The sequence below is a fragment of the Antrostomus carolinensis genome, unplaced genomic scaffold, assembly GCF_000700745.2.
Source record: "Antrostomus carolinensis isolate BGI_N321 unplaced genomic scaffold, ASM70074v2 scaffold4699, whole genome shotgun sequence".
NCBI classification, from domain to species: domain Eukaryota; kingdom Metazoa; phylum Chordata; class Aves; order Caprimulgiformes; family Caprimulgidae; genus Antrostomus; species Antrostomus carolinensis.
The window spans coordinates 1-26,350 of NW_010340501.1; the positions used below are offsets into that span (position 1 = coordinate 1).

A 26,350-nucleotide genomic window follows, 5' to 3' on the forward strand; every position below is an offset into this window, starting at 1 on the left:
GGCGCCCCTCGCCCCCTCTGCCTCTCGCCTGCTTTCAGGCACCTTTTCTTTCCATCCCCTGCAGTTACTCACTATTCACCGGCATGTTAATCAGCGGAGTATCCCGCTGATAAGGACTGTCACTGTAGGCTTATCACAGAGCAGCCTTAATCCCATCATCACTTACGGTTATCAGGTGATTCCAGGGGTGCTGGTTTCTCCTTCCCTCATTTTCTGCATGTCTTGGGGTGGACTCCCCTCCTCTCGCCCCTGCACCACTGCCCCCGAGCACAGTTCTCCATCGTGCCCTCTCGCTACCGCTCTGTGGTGAGAGCTAAGGCACTCAGGGGTGCTTTTAATCCCTCCATGAATTCTGACATTTGAATATTTTCAGCTTAAATCAAAGCCAAAAAAGTGACATTTGTTTTTGTTTTTGTTTTTTTTTTATATGAATAGTGAGAGAAAAAGGAAATTTTGGAACACTTGTTTAAATATTTTCAAAATAAAGCACAATTCAGCATCTAAATGCAGCTGGTTTGTTTTATACTGGTAGTAAACTGCATTTCCCAGTTACAGCATATTACCTTGTGGGAGGAATATTTGCCACATCTTGCCTACGGAGTCATCTTCCCAGCTGAATGTCCCTCACAAATTGTCCAGAGCTGTGTGACTTCAGTCCCTGGTTCACGGCTTGCTTAGAGGAAGGTCTGCGTTGCCGTGTGGTGCCTGGCCGGGGGACAGCCGCCAGAATGGGGATGAGGCCCTGAGCCATGCTCCTCTGGGGTCTGCGTAGCCATAAAGAAATGCAAGGCAGTGGCTTTGGTGAATTGATTAAAGCACACATGTTTTAAGTCAGCTAAAAAATCTGAAATATTTTTATTTAGTTCCATGGATCATTTCAGCTTTGTAGACATTGTGTTTTCTTCCCCAAAATTAGTTCAGGTGGAGGATTCCCAAGGGTTTTCTGCTCCTCCTCCTAACAGTCAGCCTCATCACCCCCAGGCAGAGAGCAGGCAGCGGTGAAGAGGCCTGTGGGGACCGTTCATCGCTGAGGGCCACTGCGGGAGGATGATCCCGGGCTCAGCCACGGTCCCGGTCCCGCCATGGCCAGGATCAGGCCGTGGGTGCAATGCTCCTGCATCTCTTAGCCGGTGCGGGGCTCAAGGAGGCTCAGCCTGGAAATGGCTGCCAGGCAGGGAGCGTGGGGAGCCTGTCCCCCAGCCCTCTCCTCAGGCAGGGAGCAAGCTGGCCTCCAGCTGGCCCCAGCCTCCATTTCCAGGGGGTCTGCTCTGGGTCTGGCAAGGTCACACACACCCTGACTGGACTTGCTCCCCTCACACCGAACACAGAAGCTGAAAGTCCAGTTTCCTCTAGTAAATGCTTTCCAGAAACCACAGTTCTGAATAGCACAGTAACCAGCATGAGTGACAATCCCTGGTCTGTCCAGGAGGGATTTCAGCTCAATTCATGTTGCTGATGCAGAACATAAACAGGGATGAACATTCATAAATCTATTGCACAAAATCAAATCAGTCAAATGAGAAACATGGCTGGATAATTTTAATACACTGATAAATTCTGCTGTCCAAGGACCTTGACTGTATTTCAAGTACATGAATAATACCACCTATTATCTCGAGAGCCACTGAAAAATGAATGCAGGCTAAGAGAGATTTCCATGGTTCAACTGGTTAATCAAGGGTTCCCCTGATACAAAGAGTTGTTTTCAGCACTAAACTATCGTCTCAGCAGTAATAAATTTTACAAGACAACACTTTTAATCTTTTACAGTTTTCAATTTACAAAGGACTTCATAAATATGAATACAATCACTGTAACAAATACTGCTCTGAAGTCACTATTATTCATACTGCACACAGGGAGAAGCCAAAGCACAGAGATGTTCACTGACGTGCCAGTGCTTGGCTTTCCCTGTGCAGGACTAAGGCTCTCCTCACTCTCTCTCCCCTCTGTACATCAAACCTGGAACCATGTGCACTATATGCACTTTGCTCTTTTATGGGGATAAAACAGAGCAGCAAGATAGAGTCGGGGAGATACTGCAAACTACCTTTGGCCTCACCATCATGGGACCTCAAGCAGTCACTGGTTTCTGGTCTTTCTCCAGTCTCTTTCCAGCACCTGTGTGTCCAGCCTCACTCTTTGTGACCTTTATTAAGGCTATGAAGTTCCTTGGAGATGAGGTACTGTTGCAAAAGTGGCTGGCACATTAATGTCTCAGTCAAGATCAGAAACCCAAAGTAAAGCATTCAATTCATGGTGATATACTAGTTTTTTTCAGGAAATACTTTAATTAGAGCAGCATCTGAGTCGAAGTGTTGTACCTACCAATGAACATACACAAGAGTGACGCCGTAGCCCAAAGAGTTTATAGGACTTGTTATTGTTCCACTTATATGTATGTAGAGAACCTGAGGGCACGGGCACGAAATTACCTATTCTAGTTCATGCTGGAAGTGCACGCCAGAATCAGTAACTAGCAGTCACTCTTCAAAAATGTCATTGGTAGGAAAAATAACACATCTTTGGTGTTTTAAACAGCAGATCATGCTCTTAGCACTGATGACTTTTTTGCTTCCTCTAATTTTGATGATGATGATTATTAGTGCTGTTGTTATTAATTTTTTGGCTTAATTAGCTCATACTTGTTCTTTCCTCCTCAAAAGTCCTTTTCTTTGGTACTTCAGGACTGACCTTCTCTAGCATTGTACAAAAGGAAAAACAGATTCCTCAGATTATCTTCCAATATAACTTTTATTTTCATGCACATAAGGCATCTCCATGGATAATGAATATTGCATGATTTTTTAACATATATGCTAAAATACTTCACCAGAGTAGGACCTACAAGAAAGCTATTTACAGTCCTTATTTTCATCTAAGTGACCATTTCTTCTTTCATCCAATGAAATTTTTTATACATTCTTGCACATTTGTCTTCAAATGTAACCAGAAGGGGTATGATTCACTATGTACAATTTTATATGTCCAGAAGTTAGGCATTTATTTGAAATTTGTTTAATGTAATTGAGGTACAATTAATTGAAGCAAGACACTTTTTCTCCCCTGTTTTTAGAACTGTTTTGAGTAGAATTAATTGCTTCATACGTTTCTATGGATAGGTGTGACAAGCACTCTCTGAAAGTGATGCAAAAAAAAAAAGTTACATGTAATTATGCAACTCACTCTTGTTTTAAAGTAGTTCATGCGGTCATCTGTACATAACTTCTACTGGACAACAAAAATGCAAGAAAATCCAAACCTGCATAGAGATTGGGTGCGTGTGTGTAGTGAAACCTAGTGTGTACCAGCAAAGATCTCATAAAGGAGTGCACCTCTGTTTACTTCTGGGTGTTCAGCTCTTGCTATAAGTAGTACCACTGTGAAAGCACAGGATCACCTGCTTTACTGTAATGCTTGCTAGATGTGAGTGAGTAATAAAAGCCACGACCTAGCCCACTGGCAACCCAAAACCAATTTCAACAGTATTTACTGCTCTACAATTTTTCATTAACCCTAGGTACTACATATGACAACCAGGAAAAACACAATTTCACTGCAAAGATACAAAACATCATTTTAACTGCAGAGGGCATGAAAGAGCTACTGAACAGAACAGTGTCTTACTTACAAAGCATCATTACTTGCAATGTAATTTTCTACAAGTTTTATTTCTTCCACATTCAATATTTACAATTTCACATTTTAGTCCTGAAAGATCCTCTGTGGATCAATCTGATTACTTTCTTGAGGAAAAATACCAACCAAAAGAACAAAAATTATCAGATTCATTCTAAAGGATATTTCATTATGATGACCATGGGGTAGAAACCATTCTGTTATCCTCACTGAATCTAACGGATGTCACTTACTGAGATTTTATTTCCCATTTTACTTCACACTAAAGATAACTTAAAAAAAAATTATAAATGGCTGCTAATGTAGGATGAGCTGACATTTACCTGCTTCTCACTTAATGCCACTTAGAAAATCCCCAGCCATTCACTAATGCTCACTAGAATCACTGACCACATCCAGCACAGTGCAGTTCAGGTGCTCTCTAAAGCTTTTCTGATGCTTGTAAGGCTTTTTATCAAATCGGGCTTATGATAAAATAAATAGATAGATAGATAGAGTTGAGGTTTTCATTGAAGTATAATGTTCTTTCAAACAAGCAGTTAAAGATTCATAATTTGAACACAAAGTTGTCCAGAACTTGCCCATTTAGACTGCATTTTAGGGTTTTCAGGAAATCTGAAACAAGTTTTACTCATGGTGTGTTTTCAGAGGAATGAAAAAGGTCTGCAAAAACTGCTACCAAGAATCCAGCCTGAGGCAGGTACCTGTTGGCAGGAGCATTCCCAGCCGATAACAAATGCTTTGCCATCCTCTACCCACACAACCTGAATAGCCTGAATCCCCCTTTTTCCATGAACCCACATGCTAAGCGTGTTTTCCAGCCTCCTCTTTAAGCTAGTCACATCTTTGTTATTCACTTCGTAGTCATTGGGCTGATGTGGGGCTGATGACTGCAGAGCCCACCATGCTCAGTATTTTTTCAGCCCACCTCAGTACCCCGGGTTGTCTCTGCTGGGAATCAGTGAAGATGGAGAGGGAAATATTGGCTCTTCCTCTACCACGGGCAGTGCTTGTCTTTAGTTAACTTGGGAAAGATTTTTGCTGTAACGTCGATGGACACCACCAGAGGGTGCATTGCTGCCACTGTAATGCCCGTTCTTACAGTGGAAGTAACCGTGCTCTGCCGTTTGCAAAGCTCTGGACAAATCCTGCACCTTCGATTTCTGTGGAGCTGCCTGCACAAAGGTGCAGCACAATGGAAAGCAGGATTAAGTACTGAAGTCAGTGAAGCCAATTACTTTAAAGTGAAAGAAGAAAAACAAAAACCAAGGAGAAGTAATACGACTTTTGTGCCGTGCACTGAAGGCATTTTGCATCTTTTCTTGAAATATCCATCATAAGAGTGCTTCTTTGATCTGCTACTAGCAGCCACTCCCAGAAGGGATGAGAGACACCTCGTTTCCTTCCTTCCTTTCCTTATCCTGACCTACCAGTCTGGAATGCAGTTCACCTCTGAGCATTTTCAGATGTATCATTTTCAGAGAGGCTTGCATGTCACAACACACAGCTGGGGTTTACTTCACTGCTTACAAAGCCTGCACTTGACAGCCAAGCAGAGGAGCCACATACTGTGTCTGACCCTCCCGTATTTCACCTATGTATATGCCCTTGTTTGCGGAAGAGGAATAAGAGTGATAGAATAACAAATATTCACCTCACCCTCAACAAAGGCAGGACCCAAGACTGCAAAGTTAAAAAACTAGTGTCCCAAGGGTGCACTTGAGTGGCAGTTTAGGCTGATATGTGCCTGTATTGCTGCAGCCCTACATGCCCCCGGCACATCCCTTTGCAACTGGAATCCTGACATACCTCCTCCCCTAAACTCATTCCACCTGGTCACTCTGGTGAAAGCTAATTACTTCTGGCAGGCTTCGTTTCCAGACAGATAACAGTTTTTCAGCTTCCTCAACTGACTTGCTACACAGCAGCACAACCCTCAATTCTAGCACACCAGAGAGAGGGACAAAACACAGTGTCCACAAGAGGCCAAGACTTTTTCTAGTCCTGCAGACTAGCTTAAACCAAGCACAAAATCATCCTTTTAGGCTTACTGTGCTGTCACTGGATTCAGAGTGAGTCCTTAAGGAGAGATTTTAAACTCTGAATTGCCCTTTAAAAGTGTCCCTGTCACCCCACATACCAGAGGCCTGTGAGTGCTTAAGCTGCAGTCACGACTAAACTCCAAAAGCATAGCTGGCATTAATCAAGAACATCATGTTCCCCCACCAAATGGCAAGGGAGTTGAGCACAGCATAAATACACACTGGAAACTGCAGCACAATAATAATAATAATAATAATAATAATAATAATAATAATAATAAATACTCCAAGCATAACCAGCATGGTTATGTGTGAGTTAGCTGAAGACGGCCGGAGGGAGGAGATGCCACACATTTTTGAGCACGCTGTGAGGAATGTTCAGTCCCATTCACTTCAATGGGGTTTCAATCAGGCTGTGTCTCTGCTGTGGAAAGGAACTGCTTAACACAGCATCGTGGGGTTCCTTGGTTTTTGTCTCTGAGCAACTCCTGGCAAAGCCACTGCTTAGTAAGTGAAAACACACTTTTTCCAGTCTCCAGGACTGCAAGCTGTACCTGGATTTGGCTTCTTTTCTTTTCTTTTCTTTTGCTTTTTGTTGCTGCTCAATTCTGACAGATCTGCAAATCTGGCTCCTTGACTAGGTGCTGACTTTACAAACCCAAGTTTGGCTACTGAAGGGGGGGAAAGGGAAGCCTGACCTTAGAGCGGATTATTTCCCCTTCAGTGGGATGGTTCTGCTCGCAGCTTGGCTCCAGCTAATAAGCGGCATTCAGTGTCAGCCCGGCAGCTGCCATGCAGGAGGTCTGTCCCTTCGGGCAGCTGCTGCTCATCTGCCTGCAGCTGGCAGCGGAAGTGACATCTGTTCTCGGTCCCAGCTGTGAGCAGCGCCGAGGTGCCAAAGCCCAAACGCCTCAGTTCTCGATCCAGGAGTGAGGAAGGGTTTCTGATGCCAGACCACGGCCTGGCTTGCAGCGGAAAGGAGGGGGGATGTCGTCTCCTTCGACCATGGTGGGCTGGGAGGGATGGAAAGAGAGTGACAAATAGGGAGAGAAAGAACAAGTAACAGAAGTAGGGGAAAGGATGGGAGAAGAGCGTGGGAGAAGACAGGAATGGCTGAAATGGAAAGGAAACATGAAATCTGAAGTGACGGGGCCTGTCTGAGGCAAGGAAACAAAGGGAAGGAGGCAGAGTAATGAAAAAGATGCAGAAGTAGCAACAAATAACCTTCCAGGGGAGGTATTATCTAAAAAGGCATCTCCCTGCGAACAGGGAGATACCTTATTGACCTGCCATCTCACGAACTACTGAGCCTGGAAGGCTTTCCTGCCCACAGCCTTTAGTGTATCCTTGACATTCAAGGGGTCTCCCATGCAGATTTTGCCATCTGGAGGAGCTCTGGTATATTCTCTCATGCCTCCTTGCTTCTCCATCTTATTTATATTCACATAACTTTTTGCTTGTCCAAGTCTCTTACTCTCTCCTTTATCTTTGTAACTGTGTTATAATTCAGTGTTGTGGCATTTTAACTGAATTATAATTTCAGTTTCTGAGACAGGAATATGTGCAGGATGAAGGACAAGATCTGTTTCAATCTAAAGATTGAAAAGCATACTTAAATTAACCTGGGAATATATTAAGAAATGCCGCTTTGCTCCCCAGGTCAGTGTATGCAAGCTGAGTATATTCTATCATTAACGTATTTTCAGAGCTAGGACTGCTTCCTCAGCATAGGTATTGACATTGTGTTTTTCAGATCTCAAAACTAATTGAGTATTTTTGAAGAAGAAAGAACCGAGGAAAATGTATATTCAACAAGTGCTTTACAGCCCTGTCAATCAAAATTTACTTACAGGGGAGAAAATGCAGTGTCAGTGACTGCTTCTTTCCTTTGGTGCTTGCCAGAAGCAAAAGACAAACTGAAGAGTGGTAAACAACCAGGCTGAGGAATGGGCTGAGGGAGACAGGCATCATAAAAACTTACCAGTTTGAAGTTGAAAGGGCAGGCATTGGGGGCACAAAGATTTGAACTCACGTTGATGCTTTGCCTTGATATCGTACTGGAGGCACCCAGAGCAGGGCAATTAGTCATTGAACTGGGTGCCATTACAAATTATTCAAAACCAGCTGCAAAAAATTGGATTGATTGAGTTGGGCTGGAATAATGAAAGCTGTTTCTTAGTTTCTCAGAATCCAGGTCTTCAAGACTGGCTTTAAATAATGTAGTTATTGTTGAACTTTTTATATCACAGTTACATATTTCTGTAAGATATAGATAAGATATATATTTATATCTTAATATTTCATAAAAGATTTCCCAGTGGGAGCCCTTAAAGATATTATTCTTTTTTACAAGTCTCAGCAGGTCTCCCTGTTTCAGTGAGAATTAGTTGTGGTTTTAATAAGTGATCTCTGAAACAAACAAGAGGAAATTCCTCTGAATACCATTCTTTCACTACCTACACAAAGAGAAAAATCTACCATCTAATAAACTACGCATCTGAATTAATCAACTTAACAACTACCCTTTTTTTCCAGGCAGATAAGAATAAGACTAATGCATCTGTCATATGGACCAGAGTGAATAATTAGAAATCTTAAAAAAAACAAGATCAAGGCACTACTAATACTCTGAAGGGCTCAATTCATCCCATAACACACAGTTTTTAGAACCACTAGACATTTCTATGTCCCAGACACCAGAGCAGTCAGTTCTTGCCCAGAATTCTGGCTCCTGCAGGAACACTGTTAACATGAGCCTATTCCTGAACCCCAAAACCTTCCTTAACAGGAAAAAAAGAGAAACACACATTGTCTGCAACTCTTGGTGGATGCTTGGTAAGATGAACTAGCATTTTGCAGATCAAAGTTATGGATTAAGAGGAGGGAGCTAGGAGATAATAAATGCTTTTGTGTATCTGGAAGTAAATCTGCTTTTCTTCAGAAATAGAACCTGAACAAAAACCAGTGACCAGTAGCAAGTGCCTGAGACAGGGAGAACAGAGCAAACAAACTATGACCCTTCTCTGGTGGAGTGATCTACAGACAAGAGAAGATGCTGTATCATCAGAAAGTGCCAGGCAGTAACTGGGAACCTTACATGCCTTTGGAAGCTTCCCCTTGGACAGAACCTAAAACAGCATTATGGAGATGATGAGGTTCTGGTGTCACAAAAAAATGCAAATCTGAATCTACTAAAAGCCTTAAGGCATCCAGACACATATTTGTTCTGCATCCTGCACTAGTTATCAAGATGAGCTAAAAGCTTTAAAGTGATATTTTAAAGTCAACTAGAGTTATGCCACTGATTACAGTAGGGTCACATCTCACTTTGTTTCTCTTTGCTTTTTGGTTTGGTTTTGGGTTTTTTTGGTTTTGTTTCTAATTCCACCATCTTCTATGGTTTTCATTCTTTCAGCCTTTTTCAGAGGACCATCAAACCATCTTTTTCAACCTAGGTAGCCTGGAAAGCTAAAGAAAAAAGATTTTAGCTAGAAATTCTTCTGTCAACCGATCTGAGATGAATGCAGCAATTTAATTTTCAGATTTTGCATTAAGTGAGTTGGTTTCAATATACAAAACTAATTCACTAAACTTTGCAGTTATGAAAATTTTTTCTATGGCCATATTCCGTATTCTCTTTTCTGATGAACCTTACCCAAGGAATACTAATTAAAGTGCTTGAAGAGTAAGGTAAGCAAGGCTGGCAGAGTCTGAGCTTTTATTTACTCTGTGTTATCTCTGTCCAAATGTTCAAAGCAATATGGGTGGTGACTGATTCACTAGTTAAATTCAAAACAGCATGTGTGTACAAAAGGCTGCCAAGTTTCTCATGTATATTGCTATTTGTGAGAAGCTATGCACAGACAAAAAACAATCAACCAGTTTCTTAATTTCATTTTATATCTTTATTCCTATTGTAAGCATTAACAATCATCCAAAAGACCATTTAAATTTGGTTTGGATGCACAATAGCATTAATCATAGCCTTTTTTTTTTTTTTTTTACTGCAGTTCTAGTATTTTGTGATCTGTTCTAGTAGTTGTGTCATTGGTGTGTTTGCTTCCAGCAAAATAGATTTTTCAGTGTTTGTAGATTACTTAAAAAGGCTGTTAAAGAATAAAAAAATCCGTAATGCAATGATTAACGGTACCTTAATAAAGCTTATTATCTTCTCTTTAAGATTAGTACTAAGTTGATGACCTGAAACTTACGTTTTGTTGTGCATTGTCTGTCCTCTTTTCAAAATAAGTCCATAAACAACCTTAATATAATTTTTCATTACAGCTGTTCATTGCAGTAACATTTTTAATTGGATTAAAATCCTGTTAAGAGAATGAGGTAAACAAAACAATCCTACACAGTAAAAGGTTCTGTTTAAGCAAATGGTGTTACACAAAATCCAATGCTAAGGCAGTATCACAATGTATAAATTAGAGTGGATGGAAAATAGAGAAGACTTTCTGCATTCACTTGCTTATCATTATGTGGGGAAAACACATCACGGATTGTATTTCAGTCTTCAAGCAAAGAAGGATCAGAAAATACAGTCAAAGAGACATCTTTCTTCATGTCTTTTAAAAGCCTGTGAGACAAATTCCTTCATCAAATTCACTAATGTAAAAGCAAATTCAGAAAACCTATTTGTGAAATCTGTCCTGTTAAATTATGAATAGCAATAATAAATTCTTTAGTTCCTCATTTATTTGTGTACTCTGCATATGAACAGGTATATATATGAATAAAATATGCCTATTGTATAGCCATACACAGAGCTAATATGAATGCTTATGTTGTACAATGTCAGAAAATTCCAAATTATTAAAGCAGAGAGGAGACAGAAGTGAAGAAAAAAGCAGATGATGCAGAAGAACTTTGTTAGTTGTCTTAGGATGACTTGTTTGTGGAAGAGAATGTGTGCTTTGGATATAGAACAGTCAGCTAATGATTATTTATTTTATCGTGCAATGAAGGAAGTTTGGGATCAACATCAGCTTCAAAAAGGGATGTAAAACAGATATAGATAATCAGGTGAAAGAAACAAGGAAGGAGAAGGGGAAGGGGACCACGCCTGGATCGTGCTCTCCTAAGTTTTGTCTGAGCACCATAGGGAGTGGAACATGGCTGAAGCAAGGGGAGGAACACTGGTTTGAGAGGGAAACTTGCTGAACTGACAGTGCTCTCACCCAGGACAGACTGAATGGGGGCTCACTGGACACTTCTGGTGGGAATACTTCTCTAAGACCTTATGCCAGTCACGGTAGGTATGTAAGACATTAACCTAGCCCCTTCACAAGCTGCAGGGAAGCTGGAATTCCTGAGTCCAATGCATAGGGAGGTACAGGCGTTCTCAGGGACTGTCCTCTTCTTGTATTGCTCTTAGTGGTTGTGATACCTGGAGATACTCCACATAATAACCATTCACCATTTTACCTTCCTGTCCCAACTATCCACACTTGAATATCAATGTAGCACATATTTGAACTCATAACACTCAGTTTTCTTCACTGCTATTTAACACATACATATGATAACCAGCAAGAAATGAAAATCGTGTTCTTGTAGGTGAGCTAAGAGAATCTTGCTGTTTCTCCATTACCTACAGATTGGGTTGTGAAACACATTTTTGGTCTTAACTCTTCCACTAAGCATGCACATGCACAAACATCCATATATGTGCACACAGGTGCAAACACAAAGAGTACCTGCAATACAGTACTCCGAAAAGCTACTGGAGCTACTTTGAAATGATGGCACATGGGTAGTAGAAAACATGTAGCACTAAGGAGTGCTACAGCCAGAGCACACTGCATCTGGAAAACTGGGGTTTAGCACCTTGTTGCCCTCATGCACATCTTTTCTTTGATTTGAGGTTCCCTTCATTACATGGAGGATGAGGACCTGACCCTCCAAACACTTCTTGCAACATGCGTTTCTGTTGATGTCAGGAAAGCTACACTGTAAAATGAACTCTATATTCACTAAAAAGTATAGCAGCAATTTTTAAATAATTTCATATAAATAACAAGAGCTGTGCTTTAGGATTATTTTATCTTAAGTCAAATTGCATTCATGCAGTCTTGGAGTACAATACACAGGCATGGTTAAAAAAAACTCTGTATGAAGACTTGAATGCTTTGGTGTTCTCTGTGCACCTTTTTAAACTATCAGTACCTCACAAAAACATTTCAGTGCCATTCCTCACAATATGTACCCAGTGTATCTCAGAACTATTCGTATTTAATTTTGCACTTATACATAGTATCATATTTGCATTTTAAGTATCAAAAATATGTTGTTAAAAGATCTTAGTGGTAAATATCAACAGAGTTTTCATCAAATAGTAAAATTATTCAAGACCTTTGGTGAATGGATGATGAAAAAGAAACATTTCCAAAAGCTACGCGTGATTTGTGGTCTTATGCTACCAACAGCTGCCCAATCAGCTCCGGGTTTCTGTCCTTTATTAATGCCATGATAAGAGCAGCAGCAGAATTTACTGTGTCTTGAAGCAGCAAATGGTCCTAGGGAAACAAAAATAGGAGTGGGGGAAACGACATGTTAACAAAAATGGAAAAAGTAAATATTTAAAATCAATTTTCAAGTATGCAAACTACCATATGATTATTGAAAAAAACCAAAATCATTCATTTGCATTTATTAGGAAAAAAGCTACTAAAACTTATATTTTAAGGAAACACAACTTCATAGTTGTGTTCATCCCTTTTCCAGTCTCCATGATGATTTAAAAAGCAAAACTATTTTTTAAAAAGGAACATATTTTAACTGCTAGAATTAACGTCATCTACCCAGAGACCAACAATCCAGAAGCTTGATTCTGTCACTTGCTTCCTAACTGATTCCCAAAATCTAAAACGTAGTTAAAATTTGGGGTCTGAAAACATTGTAACAAAAATGAGGATTTAATTGAGTAGCATAGTTAAAGACCTATAACTTTAAGCACCTACTGAAACCCATCTGTAGTCTACAAACTCCTTGAAAATCACAAAGGCATTTAATCACTAGGACTTCAACAGTTTAGACTGATCTTTGTATCAAATAACTTGAAAAAGTAGTCTGGTTTTGACAGGCAAGTGTAGAGACCAACACAGGAAGAAGTAATAAAATAAGACTTTGATTCCATGCTTCTAACTGAGCACCCCAGCTCACATTTGAAAGAGTCCTTTGTCTAATTGACAAGCTTTCTTAATTGTATTGACTATAAAAGGTTGGCCTCTTGCTACCAGTAACATTTTCATTTGTGCACTGGGAAAATATCAATAGATGTAGCCAGGCACAGACACATCCCTGGAGAGAGAAATAGGAGGGAACAATTTCTGTGAAGCAACAGAGAAAAAGAAAGGTCTACAAAACTCTAGGGAGAATCTAGAGGAGCTTCAAATACAGAAGGGGAGCTACAAAGAGAAAGCAAGAGCTGTTCTCTGTATCCACAATGAATAAAACTGGAAGCAATAGGCTTAAGGGAACTTAAGTTGGGATATAAGACGTCGGGAAAGTGTTTCAACAGTAAGGGCTGGTATACAATGGGACAGATTACTGGACAGATCAAGGCAACTCCATCATTAGAGTCCTGCAACATGAGACCCACGTCCATGTAAAATGGGATGCAGGGACAGCTTCCCACCTGGGGCAGGCCAATGGAGCAGCTGGATTCTATACCTTTTCACCACTACTTTTCTAAGATGCTGCATCAAGAAATAATTTGTAGATGACATGTTTAAGACATTTGGATTAAGGGAGAAAGAGGAAATGGTTTCAACAACTTGTACAAAACCATAATGTTAATCACTCCTTTTTAAGGAATAAGGCTACTACTGAGGGGACCTACTTGTTCAGCTAGTACAGAGGGGAGCTTAAGAAGTTGGGGGTTGAAGGAAAAATTGACAGGGGAAAAGCATCCCTGGAACACTAAACATGTAGCATTATATATTATTATGCTCTTATTAACTTTTGGCTTTATGTAAATGGCAGGAAAAATGCTAGAGAGGTAAATGGGCAGAATTAGAAGTAGTTTATACCTGATTCTGTTATCATTCCTGGAAAAATATTTGCATGTGACTAGATTTTTATCCTAAAAATTATCAAATAAGTAAGCTGTTACAATCTGTAAACCTCCAAAAGATTACACTCCTCACAAATTTATGTTATATATTCTCATATGCAGTAAAATTATTTAGTAGTGGTCTAAAAAATTGTCTTAGAGTAAAAATGTTCACCATAGCTGTGTCTTCTTGTTTACCGAGTGACACCTTCCACTCTGTTAAGCAAGGAGTGCAGAACTTTACTCAGGTCCTGCTCCTCCAGTACCTTTTGTCACAGACCAAGGGTACAAAGGAGAATTCAGAATCCACTATGGCAGTTTGGTAGAGACTCAACTCCCTCATTTTCCACAGATATAAACTGCTGTATAATGTACAAGGAGAGCGGAAGTCATGTGCACACAACCCACTCAGACAGCAAACACTGCAGTCGCTTTCAAGATCTAGCAACACATTTCTTGATACTCAGCAGTGCCAACTTCTTTGCGCCCCTCATCACTTTTTGTTCAGCTTGTCTCGAGAAGCACTTCACAATTACAGACACTATGTTTTCCAAATGGGCTTCCAGCCATATCTGAAGTTGGCTGGAGGTGGTTTTTTTTTTTTTCCCATTTTACAGAAAAAGAAGAAAAAATACACCTGGCCAGGAATGCTCTTAAAATTTCTCTCAGTAAATCTTTCCACATCCTCTGTTGGTTACTGGATTCAGTACACATTCCTTGGCAGTAACAAATTATTTAAGGTTTTGAACATAAAAGGAAGCAAGAGAAAGAAATTTAACTTTCACAGGAGAGATTGAAAGTGACACCACAAGATTCCTTTAGACTGAAAAAAGCTTCTTCTAAAGCTAAACCTAAGGCTTTAGTGCTGATTTCCATGTTCTGAAAGAAAGATGTGCAAAAAATTATGAGTAGTATTTGCAACACTGGCAACGTGGCACACTAATGCACACAGAAACCTGAAGCAGAAGTGGCCTATAAACCACATTGAAATTGACTGGTGAATTGCAATTTGTTCAAAAAGAGAAACACAAAAAGTAAGCAGCACAAATTAAAATGCATTTGTAAGTTTTACAATCACTTTACTTCTAACAATCCGATTAGTAATACTATTATTATAACTATTCAGGAATCATGTCTTTCTTAGAATCAATCATTACAATGGCAGGAACAACGACTGTCAGACAGGACTGACCACTCTGCAGCACTGGTCCCTGTAAGTCTGGTTTTTGGAAATAACCAGAAGTGTATTCTTTAAGTGAATACACATTATCTTATTTAAGATAACAAATGTAATAGAAAAGATACTCTTGATTTTATACATTTACAGTTGATGGTTATATGACATTGTGAAGCATGTATTGAAGCTTTCAACAGGGCAACCCTTTAAAGTATTTATCACAGGGGTTGCTCATTTTTAGATTTAGGCTGTTGCTCCTTCCCAGTAACAGTGTCCCAGTCTGATCTGAGGGTCACCTATTCATCTAACAGTGTCCAGCACCTGGGCCTACGAGCCAGCCTCTGAGTGGAGGAGAAATCAGTGCCATAAAGGTCAAGTACATGCAGATTTTAACTGGCTTTATTCTTACAGCCACAGCCTTACTGGAAAGAGGTAGTAAATAACACCAAAATATGGACTCTTACAGGAATTTCAAAATCATCCTATATCCTGTATCTTTCTGAGAATCAAAACCTCACTCTTATGCTAGGGATCATTATTGTAGTATCTGATGGTCATAGCCTGTCCATAATGTGTAACTTCTGTTGATCATTACTGGTCTTATTATCATGAAAAAGAGAACAGAAATTTTAGCAACTGAAAGAGAAGACATTGTTCAAAGTGTAGGCGTAATGCTGACTGACACAATAGTTAAGTTATATCTTCAGTATTCTTTCCCTTCCTCTGAAGCCTGCTGGGAATTTACTTCGTTTTAGGCCATTGCTGTGCACGTAAGCAGATATTTTCAATGTGCCACAATGACACTTAGCTTTTTCCCAAGTAGTTATGGGAAATTTGGATGCTAACACTGTTTATGAAGAATATTAAAGAATTTAAATGACAGAATTCAACAATAACCCACGAATGAAAAAGAATCTTGTGGGTCTTTATTAAACAAATAAGTGAACACTTCAAGTCCCCCAGCAACACCCTTAAAACACCCAGGTTTCTGACACTGCAATGTTATTTCTGGCAACAGTGCTGATTACAGCTGATAGTGCCTACAGGGAGGCTTCAAGAAGGATGCCAGGGCAAATTTAATCTACCACACCTAACTGCATTGCACATACAGGCCTCTGATCCTCTTTTATATTCAATGGCATAGCACTAAATCTTTCAAAAATCTCATTATTAGTTGCAGGAAGTCAAACAATCAAGCAGAACCAGGTCTTCACATGTTTAATTGCCTGACGTGTTTGCATATACTGTAACCACGATAAAACACGGGATGTAAGAACAGAACGATCAATACAAATCCTCATGTAGCCCACAAGAGCTCTCGCATATTATTGCCCACCCACTGCTCAGAGTTGCAAATTCCAAGCAGAGAACATACTTCAGCACGCTAGTCAGTGGCTGCATATCCGTGCACGCGCTGGATGGATCAAACACGAATGCTTCTTTTCCTCATCAACAAAATCCTCAAAAAAGACCGTGACCTTTAAATAAGACTCAGAGGCAGTAACAATTTTAATGGATTAATGACTAAATTTCCACATGATCAACTGGTGTGCCATGATCCCCCCTAAACCATTGTGATATTCACTGTCTATTCATTTCATCCAGTTGAGTTAAATGAGTCTCTTGTAAAAAAGAAAAACCAAAACCCCCTAACATTTCTTGGCCATTAATAAATAGAATTTTTTATTGTTTGAACAGATGATTAACTGCATTTATAAGCTAAAAACAAAACTTTTACCAGTTTATATTTATGTACTTTGGAAAAGAAAGTATTCAGAAACACTGCCAACCTTATAAACCATAAATCCACATAACAGCACTTTGATTCCAAAATAAAATATCCACTTTGTCTGTTATTAAATAGTAAAAATATTCCAACATAACCATATTGTGTGATGGTTGTAACTCATATTCAGAGTTTATTTGATGTAGAGTTATTGACTGTAGGGGTTTTCTGGTCTCCAGAATAAAACTGGGAATAGATACAGGGACAGAGTTAAAGTTGTGTTTGGAATATGCAATCCAGTATTTTACAAATGTGCATTTATTTAAGAAACTGTGAGGATATCTGAATATTTACAGACATTCCCCTAATGATTCATTTCCTTGCTTCAATCTGTTTAAGATTTTTTTTCCCAACTGAAACTTCACATACATGCATTTCAATTTACGTATGTACTAGTTCAGTTTAAACACAGCTTGAAAAACACATAATGCCCTCTTTAGTTAAAAAAGGAAAAAAAAAAAGTCTCTTCAGGTACTACCTCTGCCTTTTACTGCATCCCTCCAAAAGAATAAACAGCTGTGTTCCATTATTTGCACTCTGTTTTGCTGCAATATTATTTGACTTTCCATTTAATACAGTTTTTAAAAAAATGAATAGAACTGTAACATTAGCCCAGATTATATGGCTGGTGGGAAACCTGAAAACATGATTTAAAGATGCTGCTAAACTTAGGGAACATCAATATTAATATGGTTCTGTTTGTACCAGGAACAGAAAGAGGGCCAGGGCATGTGCTGTCGCGCAGGCATGCCCCTGCCCCTGCTCTTCCATTGTAAGCCCGCTCCCTGGCACAGTTTTGGCTCCTGCCAGCTAACATGTTCCCAGACAATGGCTGGGCACGGTTCAGGGGACAGCGCAGGCCACGGACTGCTCCCAAGGGACAGGCTGAATGAGGCCACCCTCTTTTGGGAAAACGAGAACTTAGCCATATGGACATGAGGCATGCTGTGCCTTTTAGCCCCAGGACAAGAGAATCACTGCACATTCCTGCCACCTTACAGAAAAAGGCTGGAGCCAGCAGAAGGACCACCGCGTGATGGAGCAGGCACTGCTCCCTTTTGCAGGGTGGGCTTGGGTGCACACCAGCTCATCACAAGGCATGAACGGAAGAGAAAAGGGCCGAAATAGTCTGCGTTCTGGCAAGCATCTCACAAAAGACTCCACTGGCAGTACAAGAGGAGCTGCTTTTAATTTAAAACTCTAAGGGATGCTGCAACTTATAGTAAGGCTATATCAGGTGCCTCTAAAACTCACCTGATGTCACACAGTGACAGTGTTTTATCTGCACTCAGAGCAACTAAGTACAGAATCTAGCCCAACTAAGTAGAGAATCTAGCCTCAAAAGCCTTAATACTTGAAATTTTCTTCTTTAATTAATATTTTTTCACTTAAAAAGATGATCTGCAGAAGGGCTTAGGTTCTTCCACTACTAGAAATCAATCATATAACATGGTTTGGTGTTCAATCTCACCAGGAGGAATTCTCTAGTAGATTCATGAAGAAGCATTTTTTCCTACTCAAGATATGTAGTGGCATGCATCTACATATTCAAGCAACTTCAGTTTCTGTAACAGTACAAATTAATACGAAGTCTCCTTTCTTCTTAAAATGCTCCCACAACACATTTTTTAATCCATTTGCCAAAGGATCCATTGATAAGTGACATCTCATGAATAATATCAATGCAGCAATCTACCTCAATAAGAAGATAGCTATGCAGATAATTCTAAAAGATACGAAAAATATTTCTCTGAATATTTTCAGGTTTCCTTTCAAGTAATACAGAAATAATTAAGGCATCATTTGAGTACAGATAGGTAGCTGGGTTTCAAAATCACTCCAATCGGTTCACAATTAAACCTCTGTATACACACACTTGCTTCCTTTCTGAACTAAGAAAACAAAATTAATTATTCAGTAGTGGATACTCCTCAAAATAGAAATAATTTAGAAATCTAGATACTCCGAATGCAATGAGGGTTGAGAAAGGAGATGAGTGGCACTGGAAGAACCAAATTGTCACTGAGCTAATGGTGCTTAGCAGACCTCTTAGTTAATGAACTCTGACAGATCAGAGTTAATTTCCTGCAGTTAAACAGCTGCACATCCATGCTACAGTCAACCCAAACTTGGATAAATTCTATAACTATGTGCTACTGTACCGTATCTCTCTCTCCTGTACCATTGCTCAACCACGCTTCTTACAGTTTGTCATAAGAAAACAGAGAGCTATCAACATTTAACATGACTGTGCAGATACACTGAGGACAGACAAGTATTTTAAATCTTTGGAATCTGTAAGGATTATGTATGTCCCTAATGCTATGGCATGTAGCTTTTCACCTAAGATTCACAGCTTTTAAACTGAAGGTAAACATTGCTCTTTTGTTAAAAAACCCCAACAAACAAACAAGAACCCACACAGGATTAATTCCTTTCTCTAGTATGAACAGAATAGACAGAATTCCCCTAAATCAGCAGGTTTGAAAACAGCTTCATTACCTACATGTTCTGCAACATGTAGGTGACCAGGGTTCAGTTCCCCTCTCTGTGTGAGGTGGTTAATCCACCTCTCACATCACACTTTATCTGGATTGGGGCTAAAATTCCTGTGGAGGAATACCCATTCTACATACAATCTCTGTATCACAACAGAAAGATGACATCACTCCAGCCTAGACACTAGTCCAGAAGGCTGGGGAGCAAGTGAAAGCTTTATTCTAACTTTTGCTCCCAAATTTGTTCTTTTGATGTGAAAGAGATAAACGGTGTTTGGAACAGATGAGAGCTTGGTGCTAATGCCTCTGTCATGTGCAGACCTAGGCTTTGTAATTCCTTGTTCTTGTCCTCTCCAAGTCTTTTTTTTTTCTCTCCCCTCTGTAAGAAGAAATGTTAGTATGATCATACTGAATAATCAATGAAAATTCCTGGACCAAAAGTCGTCTGAATAGGTTGTTACAATGAGCATTTTCAGCACACTGAGTCGTTGCAGCTTAAGCAAGAGTTTTCATTCAGCACTTACCGCTATCTGATCTACAATCTTGCCAAGAGTGAGTATGCCAGTAGTGATAGCACAACCGGCTGTCAACCATTTTTCTCTCTAAGTTTTTCAAAATGCTACCTAATGCCTGAGCTAGCAGCCAATTCTGCCACCTGCATGGGACTGGTACAAACATACTGGCAGAAATAAGAGTTTCCCTCAGTGTGTATGTGTGGTGGATCCTCTGCTGCCTGTTCCACTGTGAGTCTATAAATAGCTTGATGGTCTACAGTGTTAAGTTTTGCAGGCGGCCAGGAATGCATAGCAGACCCACCACACACACACACACACACACACACAGAAAAAAATGGGTTAAGTAGTGTTGGCCTCCTGCAAAACATAACACTCCAATCATGCAAATCATTTACAGACTGTTGCAGTACACCAGGCACCAAGTGAAGACAGAGCAGCTACGGATCACGTATGAATGCATCTGACACATGGGGCTAGTAGCAGATCAAAAGCAGTTCAGCACAGTTTAGCTGGTTTTCCCCTATTATAAGCTGAGAAGTACAGCACTTTCAAGTTCAGCTTCACTTGATGACTAGTGTTTTAGCCCTAGTCAGCAGTAAGTAGGAAGGCAAAAATGAGTATGCAGGGAAGACAGAGAGAAGTGGTGGAGAAAGGGGAAAAGAAATGGCAGAGGTAAAAGATTAAGTACACTCTCAATCCTCAAAATATAAAAAGACGTGCCATTGCTAAAGATCAGGAGAGATCATATCAATGCCAGAGTGTCTATCTGACAGGCAAACTGTGTCATATACTGCAGGTAAAAAAAAAAAAAAAAAAAAAAAAATCATAAAAGAACTGAGTAGGACATTTCTTCGCAGTGAGAGCTGAGATCAGCAGTGTAATCATAAAATTATAACTAGGTAGGTATCACATATCTGAATGTTTCTCTCTCCTTTTAGAGCACTATGGCATCCTTACTTAGGATCTGACAAAACCTACCTAATAGGGACAGAGAAAACAACACAGTACTTCTCCCTTTAAACTTCTAGCATGAGTAAAAAAGTACATATTATATGGTAAATTTAAGACAGTATTTGTCAGTATTACAGGTTTTTCTGTTCTGTCTCATATTGACAACATAGATTGGTTACACTTTTAATAAAAAAAAAAATAGTAGTTTGCAAACATCTAAGTTGCTAATATGCAGTACAAGACACGAAACACTTTATCTATCACAGGTTACAGAATTTTGCCTACAAATGTGCAGGAGCACCTTTATATAATTTGTGACATACAATTTGTGATTATGATTATCAGTGTTATATAGAAAGACTGGGAAACTTTTAATTAGTGACTGTAACAAAATCGGAAGGTCTTTATAAAGAAGGAGTGATGCATTTGAATCTCCTAGAGGATGCTGAAAATGAGTGCAGAGGAAAGGAGAGCATTTTTTCCATTCTCTCAGTCTAAAGCACACTTTTTTTCCCTCCTGTGGGTGCTAACTTCATATGGAATGTTATGCATAATAGACATCCAGCTCTCCAAAATAAGAAGGATCATGCTTCCATCCATTTCAATACAAGCCTTCTGTTCAGTCATTAAAATCTTCATTATACAACTCCTACAAACTGTGAATAATCCGAAATGGAAGCACACGGCTGCAGTAACTAATTGATTGGAAACATTCCTCTTGATTACAGATAATTTATTTGAGATGGTTCAGAGGAAAAACTGTATAGCCTACTAAAAAACAAAATTAAAACTTCTCCTTTGGGGAAAGAAATAAACAAAAACCAAGAGATTCTGAGAGGCAAAGTATGCATACACATGTGCTGGTCTATTGTTCACATCCCAGTCTTGTGGCTTCCAAACTTTTAGGATTATATTATCAGTTCAGTGGGGTAAAGGCCACATTCCTGGTTACAGAAATACAAACCAAAGTAACTACAGTATTACAAGCCTAGTTACTTTTCACTTGCAGAGACTGAAAATCAACTTTAAACTCTGTAATTTGCTACAGAAGACCTAATACATAACTGGTTTTAAACTTCTCTCTCAAAATTTCAAAAGCAGTAACTCAAGTAAAGTAGCTCAATTGTCAGTGTTTTGGGCAGTAAGACACAGTGAGAGGGAGTGTCTGTCCAGTAGCTCATTGTTCAGCATCTGGTACCACAGATTTCCCTAATTTGATACTCTGAATCTAGCTAGTTGCTTGCAAGTGGCTCTCAAGTTGCATCATCTCATAATTCTGTGAGGAGGGATGGATCAAAGAATAAACCATGAAAACTTAAAAGTTACACACTGAAATTATAAAACATCCTTGAATCACATCTTAACATCTAAAATTGAATGTCCATCCTACTCTTTTAATCTCATCAATCAAATTCTACTTCTTTGACCACATGTGTGTGATGTTCAGGCATAGTTTGTGTCCCATCTCTGACTTCTTTTCCTGTCTACAGCTGAGGGTCTACACCCTACTGGAAGGCAAAAAGGCAAAAAAAAAATAGAAATTTCTTTCATGTAAGGCCAAGCTAGTCTACTTTCCCCCCAAAAAACAAACCCCCAAAAAACCCCAGGCTGCTGAAGAAGTGTCCAGAAATGAGACAAAAAGTTACAAGGACATCAGGTGACATCTCTCCTTGGAAAGTAAGAGGGGAGGAGTCAGCAGAGGAAAAACAAGCTACAACACAAGTTATTAATAAAGACTAATTCCCTTTGTGTCTCACACCAATACGATGTTTTAACACCTTAATTTTGTGGTAAACCTGATTATTCTCAACATCCCTTTGCACAGAACACGGACCCGTTCTCTGCTCCAAAGTAGTCTCCAGTCAATGAATGTAATAAGCAGGAAAGGAACTTGAATTTCTTGCAAGCATGAGTAATTCTACAAGCAAAGGAGCTCTAAACACAAGTACACTCAAACATACTCAAATACAATCAAAATTGCTGTGAATGGAGAAAGTGTATTTGCCTCTATTATTTTATTTCATTTATACTGACTACACAATGTTTACCTACACACTTAAGACTGTTCAGTTTATCTGAGCAGCACCCTAGGACATGAACTGAATGAATTCCTATCTAGTATGCATGAGGAAATAATCATTTCTAAAGTGTTGATCCGAATTCTCAATTTCTCTATTTCTTTGTCCTCCTTAGTTCATAGCCTAAAGCCAGTGCAAACAGAGCATTTGCCCTGCGTAAAGTTTTCAGCTAAACAATGGAGGGAGCATATAAATTCTGAAAACTTAATCCTAGAGGAAAGATGGTTCTTGAAGTCTGGTGTGAGAAGAGGCACTGGGTTCAGAAAGCAGCAACAAACAGCCTGTGTCCAATCCAACAGACGGGGCAGAGAAGAATTATAAAAAACACACTAAGAGACCACCGTGGCACAGTGCTCCGTTTTCACCGAGTGGTTGAGAGGAACGGTGAGCACCAGACACACCACACCTTTCCATGCAGTTCTGGATGGCAGTAAGGGATGGACAGGGCTGAGGGGTACAGTGCAGTTTTTAAAGATATAATTGAAATATCCTCCAGCCAGCTAACTTGCCAGCAGTATGACTGGAACAGCACAAAATGTGAACACGGACTAATCACAGGTGTGCTGACACCCTTTCTCAGCTGGGTTTTGCAGCCCCTGGGCACCTCACGCTGTAATGGCTGTTCTGAGTCTGGGCCCCAACCTGATCATCTCTCCAAAGCTTGAACTGCATGAAGGAATCTCTCCTGCCACTAGCTACTGATAAAACCACCACATAGCTGGAGGGCAAATAGTCAATTTCCAAAAAAAATCTTCAAGTATAGGCCCAGTGACAGGAAGGCAGAAGAGGGCCCATAACTTGCCTTGCAGCAAAAACGCAAACAGATAAGGCAGTTAATACCGTTCCTCAGGGGGCACCAGTAAATCCTTATCCTCAAACTCAAAATGTATACTCCTTACAAATATAAGGGGACAGATGTGCTGGCTTGTAGATTCTAGTTTTCTTTTAGGCTATGAGAGTGCTGCTACACCACAAAGATAGAGCTCACAGATGTTTTCTTACATAAAAATCAGGGTTTGCCAAGACAGGCTTCTTTTTCTTTCTGCCAGCTAATATGAGCCCAAACCATGTAACACAATAGCCTGTCTGTATACAAACAAAGGCACTCCAAATTAAAATATATGCAAGTGATAAAACTTGTAAAATAACACCAAAAAAAATGTTTTGTGCATTTACAAAAATTTCTATCTTAAAACTTTAACAAGAAAGAAATAGAATACAAAGAAATAAAGGAATGAGTCTTGTTTTAGCAGATGGATTGATTGTACTCCATAATTAAGACGCTTTATTAAAAATAAAACAGAATAAATATTTGGTTAGCTATGAACACACCTCTTTTTATGAGATTAGCATTCAATGTTAAGCTTATTCTTTAGGTATGTTGTATCTTGTGTTGCGTAACAGAAGAGTCTATGTTTTACAGCCTTTAACACTTTCAATTAAATTGTTACCAAAGTCTCCTTTCAAAACATCCTAAAACCATCTTGTGCCTACTTGCAACTTTAACCATGTCTGTGACTGTCTGAAAAGATAAGTTTGGTTCTCTCTAGTATCTCCTTGTCATAGGCATTTGATTAAGAAACTATTTATGGCCGTTTCCAAGGGCATGATTAAACACGATGTGTAAGAGTTTACTGCATCACTTATTCCTCATTTTAAAATTTGGGTCATCCAAAGCTAATTGAAATCAATGGGCTCAGAACAAGTCACCAGTGCTATTTTCATGGTAATGGGCACTTGTCTTTTTCATAAGGGGACTGCCTTTCTTCCAAGACAGTAAGGTAAAAGAGGTGGTATTTGTGCCTTGTAGACTGCCTACATGTGGAGTGTTTTTGTTTATCAGCTTTCCCTATAAAAGCTGAATATTCAGCTAAATATTACTGTTGGCAATACGTAGAAGTGATGCAAGAATCATGAAATTGGATATTAAGTAAATAGCTGTATAATTCACTTGCAGGATCTTTAAAGTATTTTAAAATATGTTAATTGTTAATAACATTTAAAATAAACTCAAGAATAATATAGAGGGCATAATAAAACTGTTGGATTATTTTCTGAATATAATTGTCAAAAATTAAAGCAAGCAGAACACTAAGTAGTTTTCAATTTGATAGTCATTTTGACAGCAGTTATTCATTACAGATCCTGGACATTAGACTATAGAGACATTTTAAACTTGATTTTTAAAAGTCATTACGTTTTTGTAAAAATGGTATTGTAATAACAACATCTATGTTTAAGGGAAACACAGTAGCTTAATTTTGCTGGGTTCTGGTCTTGATAGTCCCAGCTACTGAAGAAATAACTTCCATGAAATGGTACAGTTACTCAAGTGAGAACAGTGGATGGCACAGATAGGAAGCCAAGCACCCACTGTGTGAGTCCAGCTATTACAGCCTGCAGAGCTGTTACATCAGAGATTCGTCTGTTTAAAAAAAAAAAAAAAAAAAAAAGGAATGTAGATCTGTTTAATCCTTATTGAGAATTAAAAACTAGTTCAGCTGTTCAAATAAGTTAGGTGTCAGTTAAGAACGAATCTCCTGGCACTTCAACTAGAAAGCACAACTTCTACTCCCTCTGACTTTGACACTTTTTTTTTTTTCCCCTTCCAGCTTAAGTACTTGCTTCCAAGTTCACAGTTGCATTTAGAGCTGCATGTATCCTTTTACATGGGCAATGCTTTCACATTGTTCATCTCCTCAGCCTGTATTGATTAGATGAATGTGTGGTTTGGCTTTCCATGGACATGTTTTAAAAGTTTCCTCTGGACAAAAGAAGTAATCTCAAACTCCATTTCCACTCATTCCTCTCTTGACTCAATATCTCTTTTGTCTTCAAGAAACTGTATTCCCTTGTGCCTGCTCTTGGCCTCAGCTTTTACCCTGCATGCTCTGCTTCTATAAATCTGCTGTCTATTCTGTAAGCAGAACTATGTCTGCAGCAGTACGTATGGGCCACAGCCTCGTCTCTTAACACTCCTAGATGTCCTCAGTCACAATGCCTCCTTCACATTAACTACGAAGATTACTTTTTTATTATTTACTTGAAGTTTACCTGTTAGGAACTTTTGCATTAATTTTTGCTGCTGAATACCCTTTTGTATGCTCAAAGTGAGATTCCATTCTCCCAGTCAAACAAATCTACTAACAAACAGAGCTACACATTCTCTTCAAGGTCCATTAACAAAACACAGGCTGTCTTGTGCTCGAGACTGTCTGTGAACTTGCTCCAGTCCAAAGAGGGGACTTAAAAATCCTTACTCTCTCAGTTACTGCTTTCTGACTATTTCCCACTGGTTTCCACATATCCTTTCCTTTAAGCAGGTCTGACACTAGCAGAAATGATTTCCTGAATTGTTTAGCCTAACCTTCATGTGAAAAAAATATTATTGTCTTCATGCCTCAGTTATTTTATTCTTCTTACAACACTGATATTGTGACACGTATTTTTACATAAACTGTATAGCATAATAGAAACATGTATTAGAAAGAAAATCCCTCTCTTTCGCTCCCCTGAAATTTTTGAATTATTTCTCAAATCTTTGCTCTCTCTACCAACATCCTGGACAACCACAATTAGTTCAGTTTTTCCCAAGACTTCAAAAC

General features: G+C 39.3%; 1 protein-coding gene across 1 annotated transcript in view; it reads right to left on the bottom strand.

Moving 5' to 3' along the window:
• Positions 1-12,097: 12,097 nt before the first annotated feature.
• Positions 12,098-26,350, bottom strand: part of LOC104531301 (D-ribitol-5-phosphate cytidylyltransferase-like) — a gene marked incomplete at its 5' end in the record, with an annotated part of 56,964 nt that continues 42,711 nt past the window's right edge. Inside the window, one exon of the mRNA XM_010176153.2 lies at positions 12,098-12,202. Coding sequence (XP_010174455.2) covers positions 12,098-12,202 — 105 coding nt within the window. The remainder of the gene's footprint in view (positions 12,203-26,350) is intronic.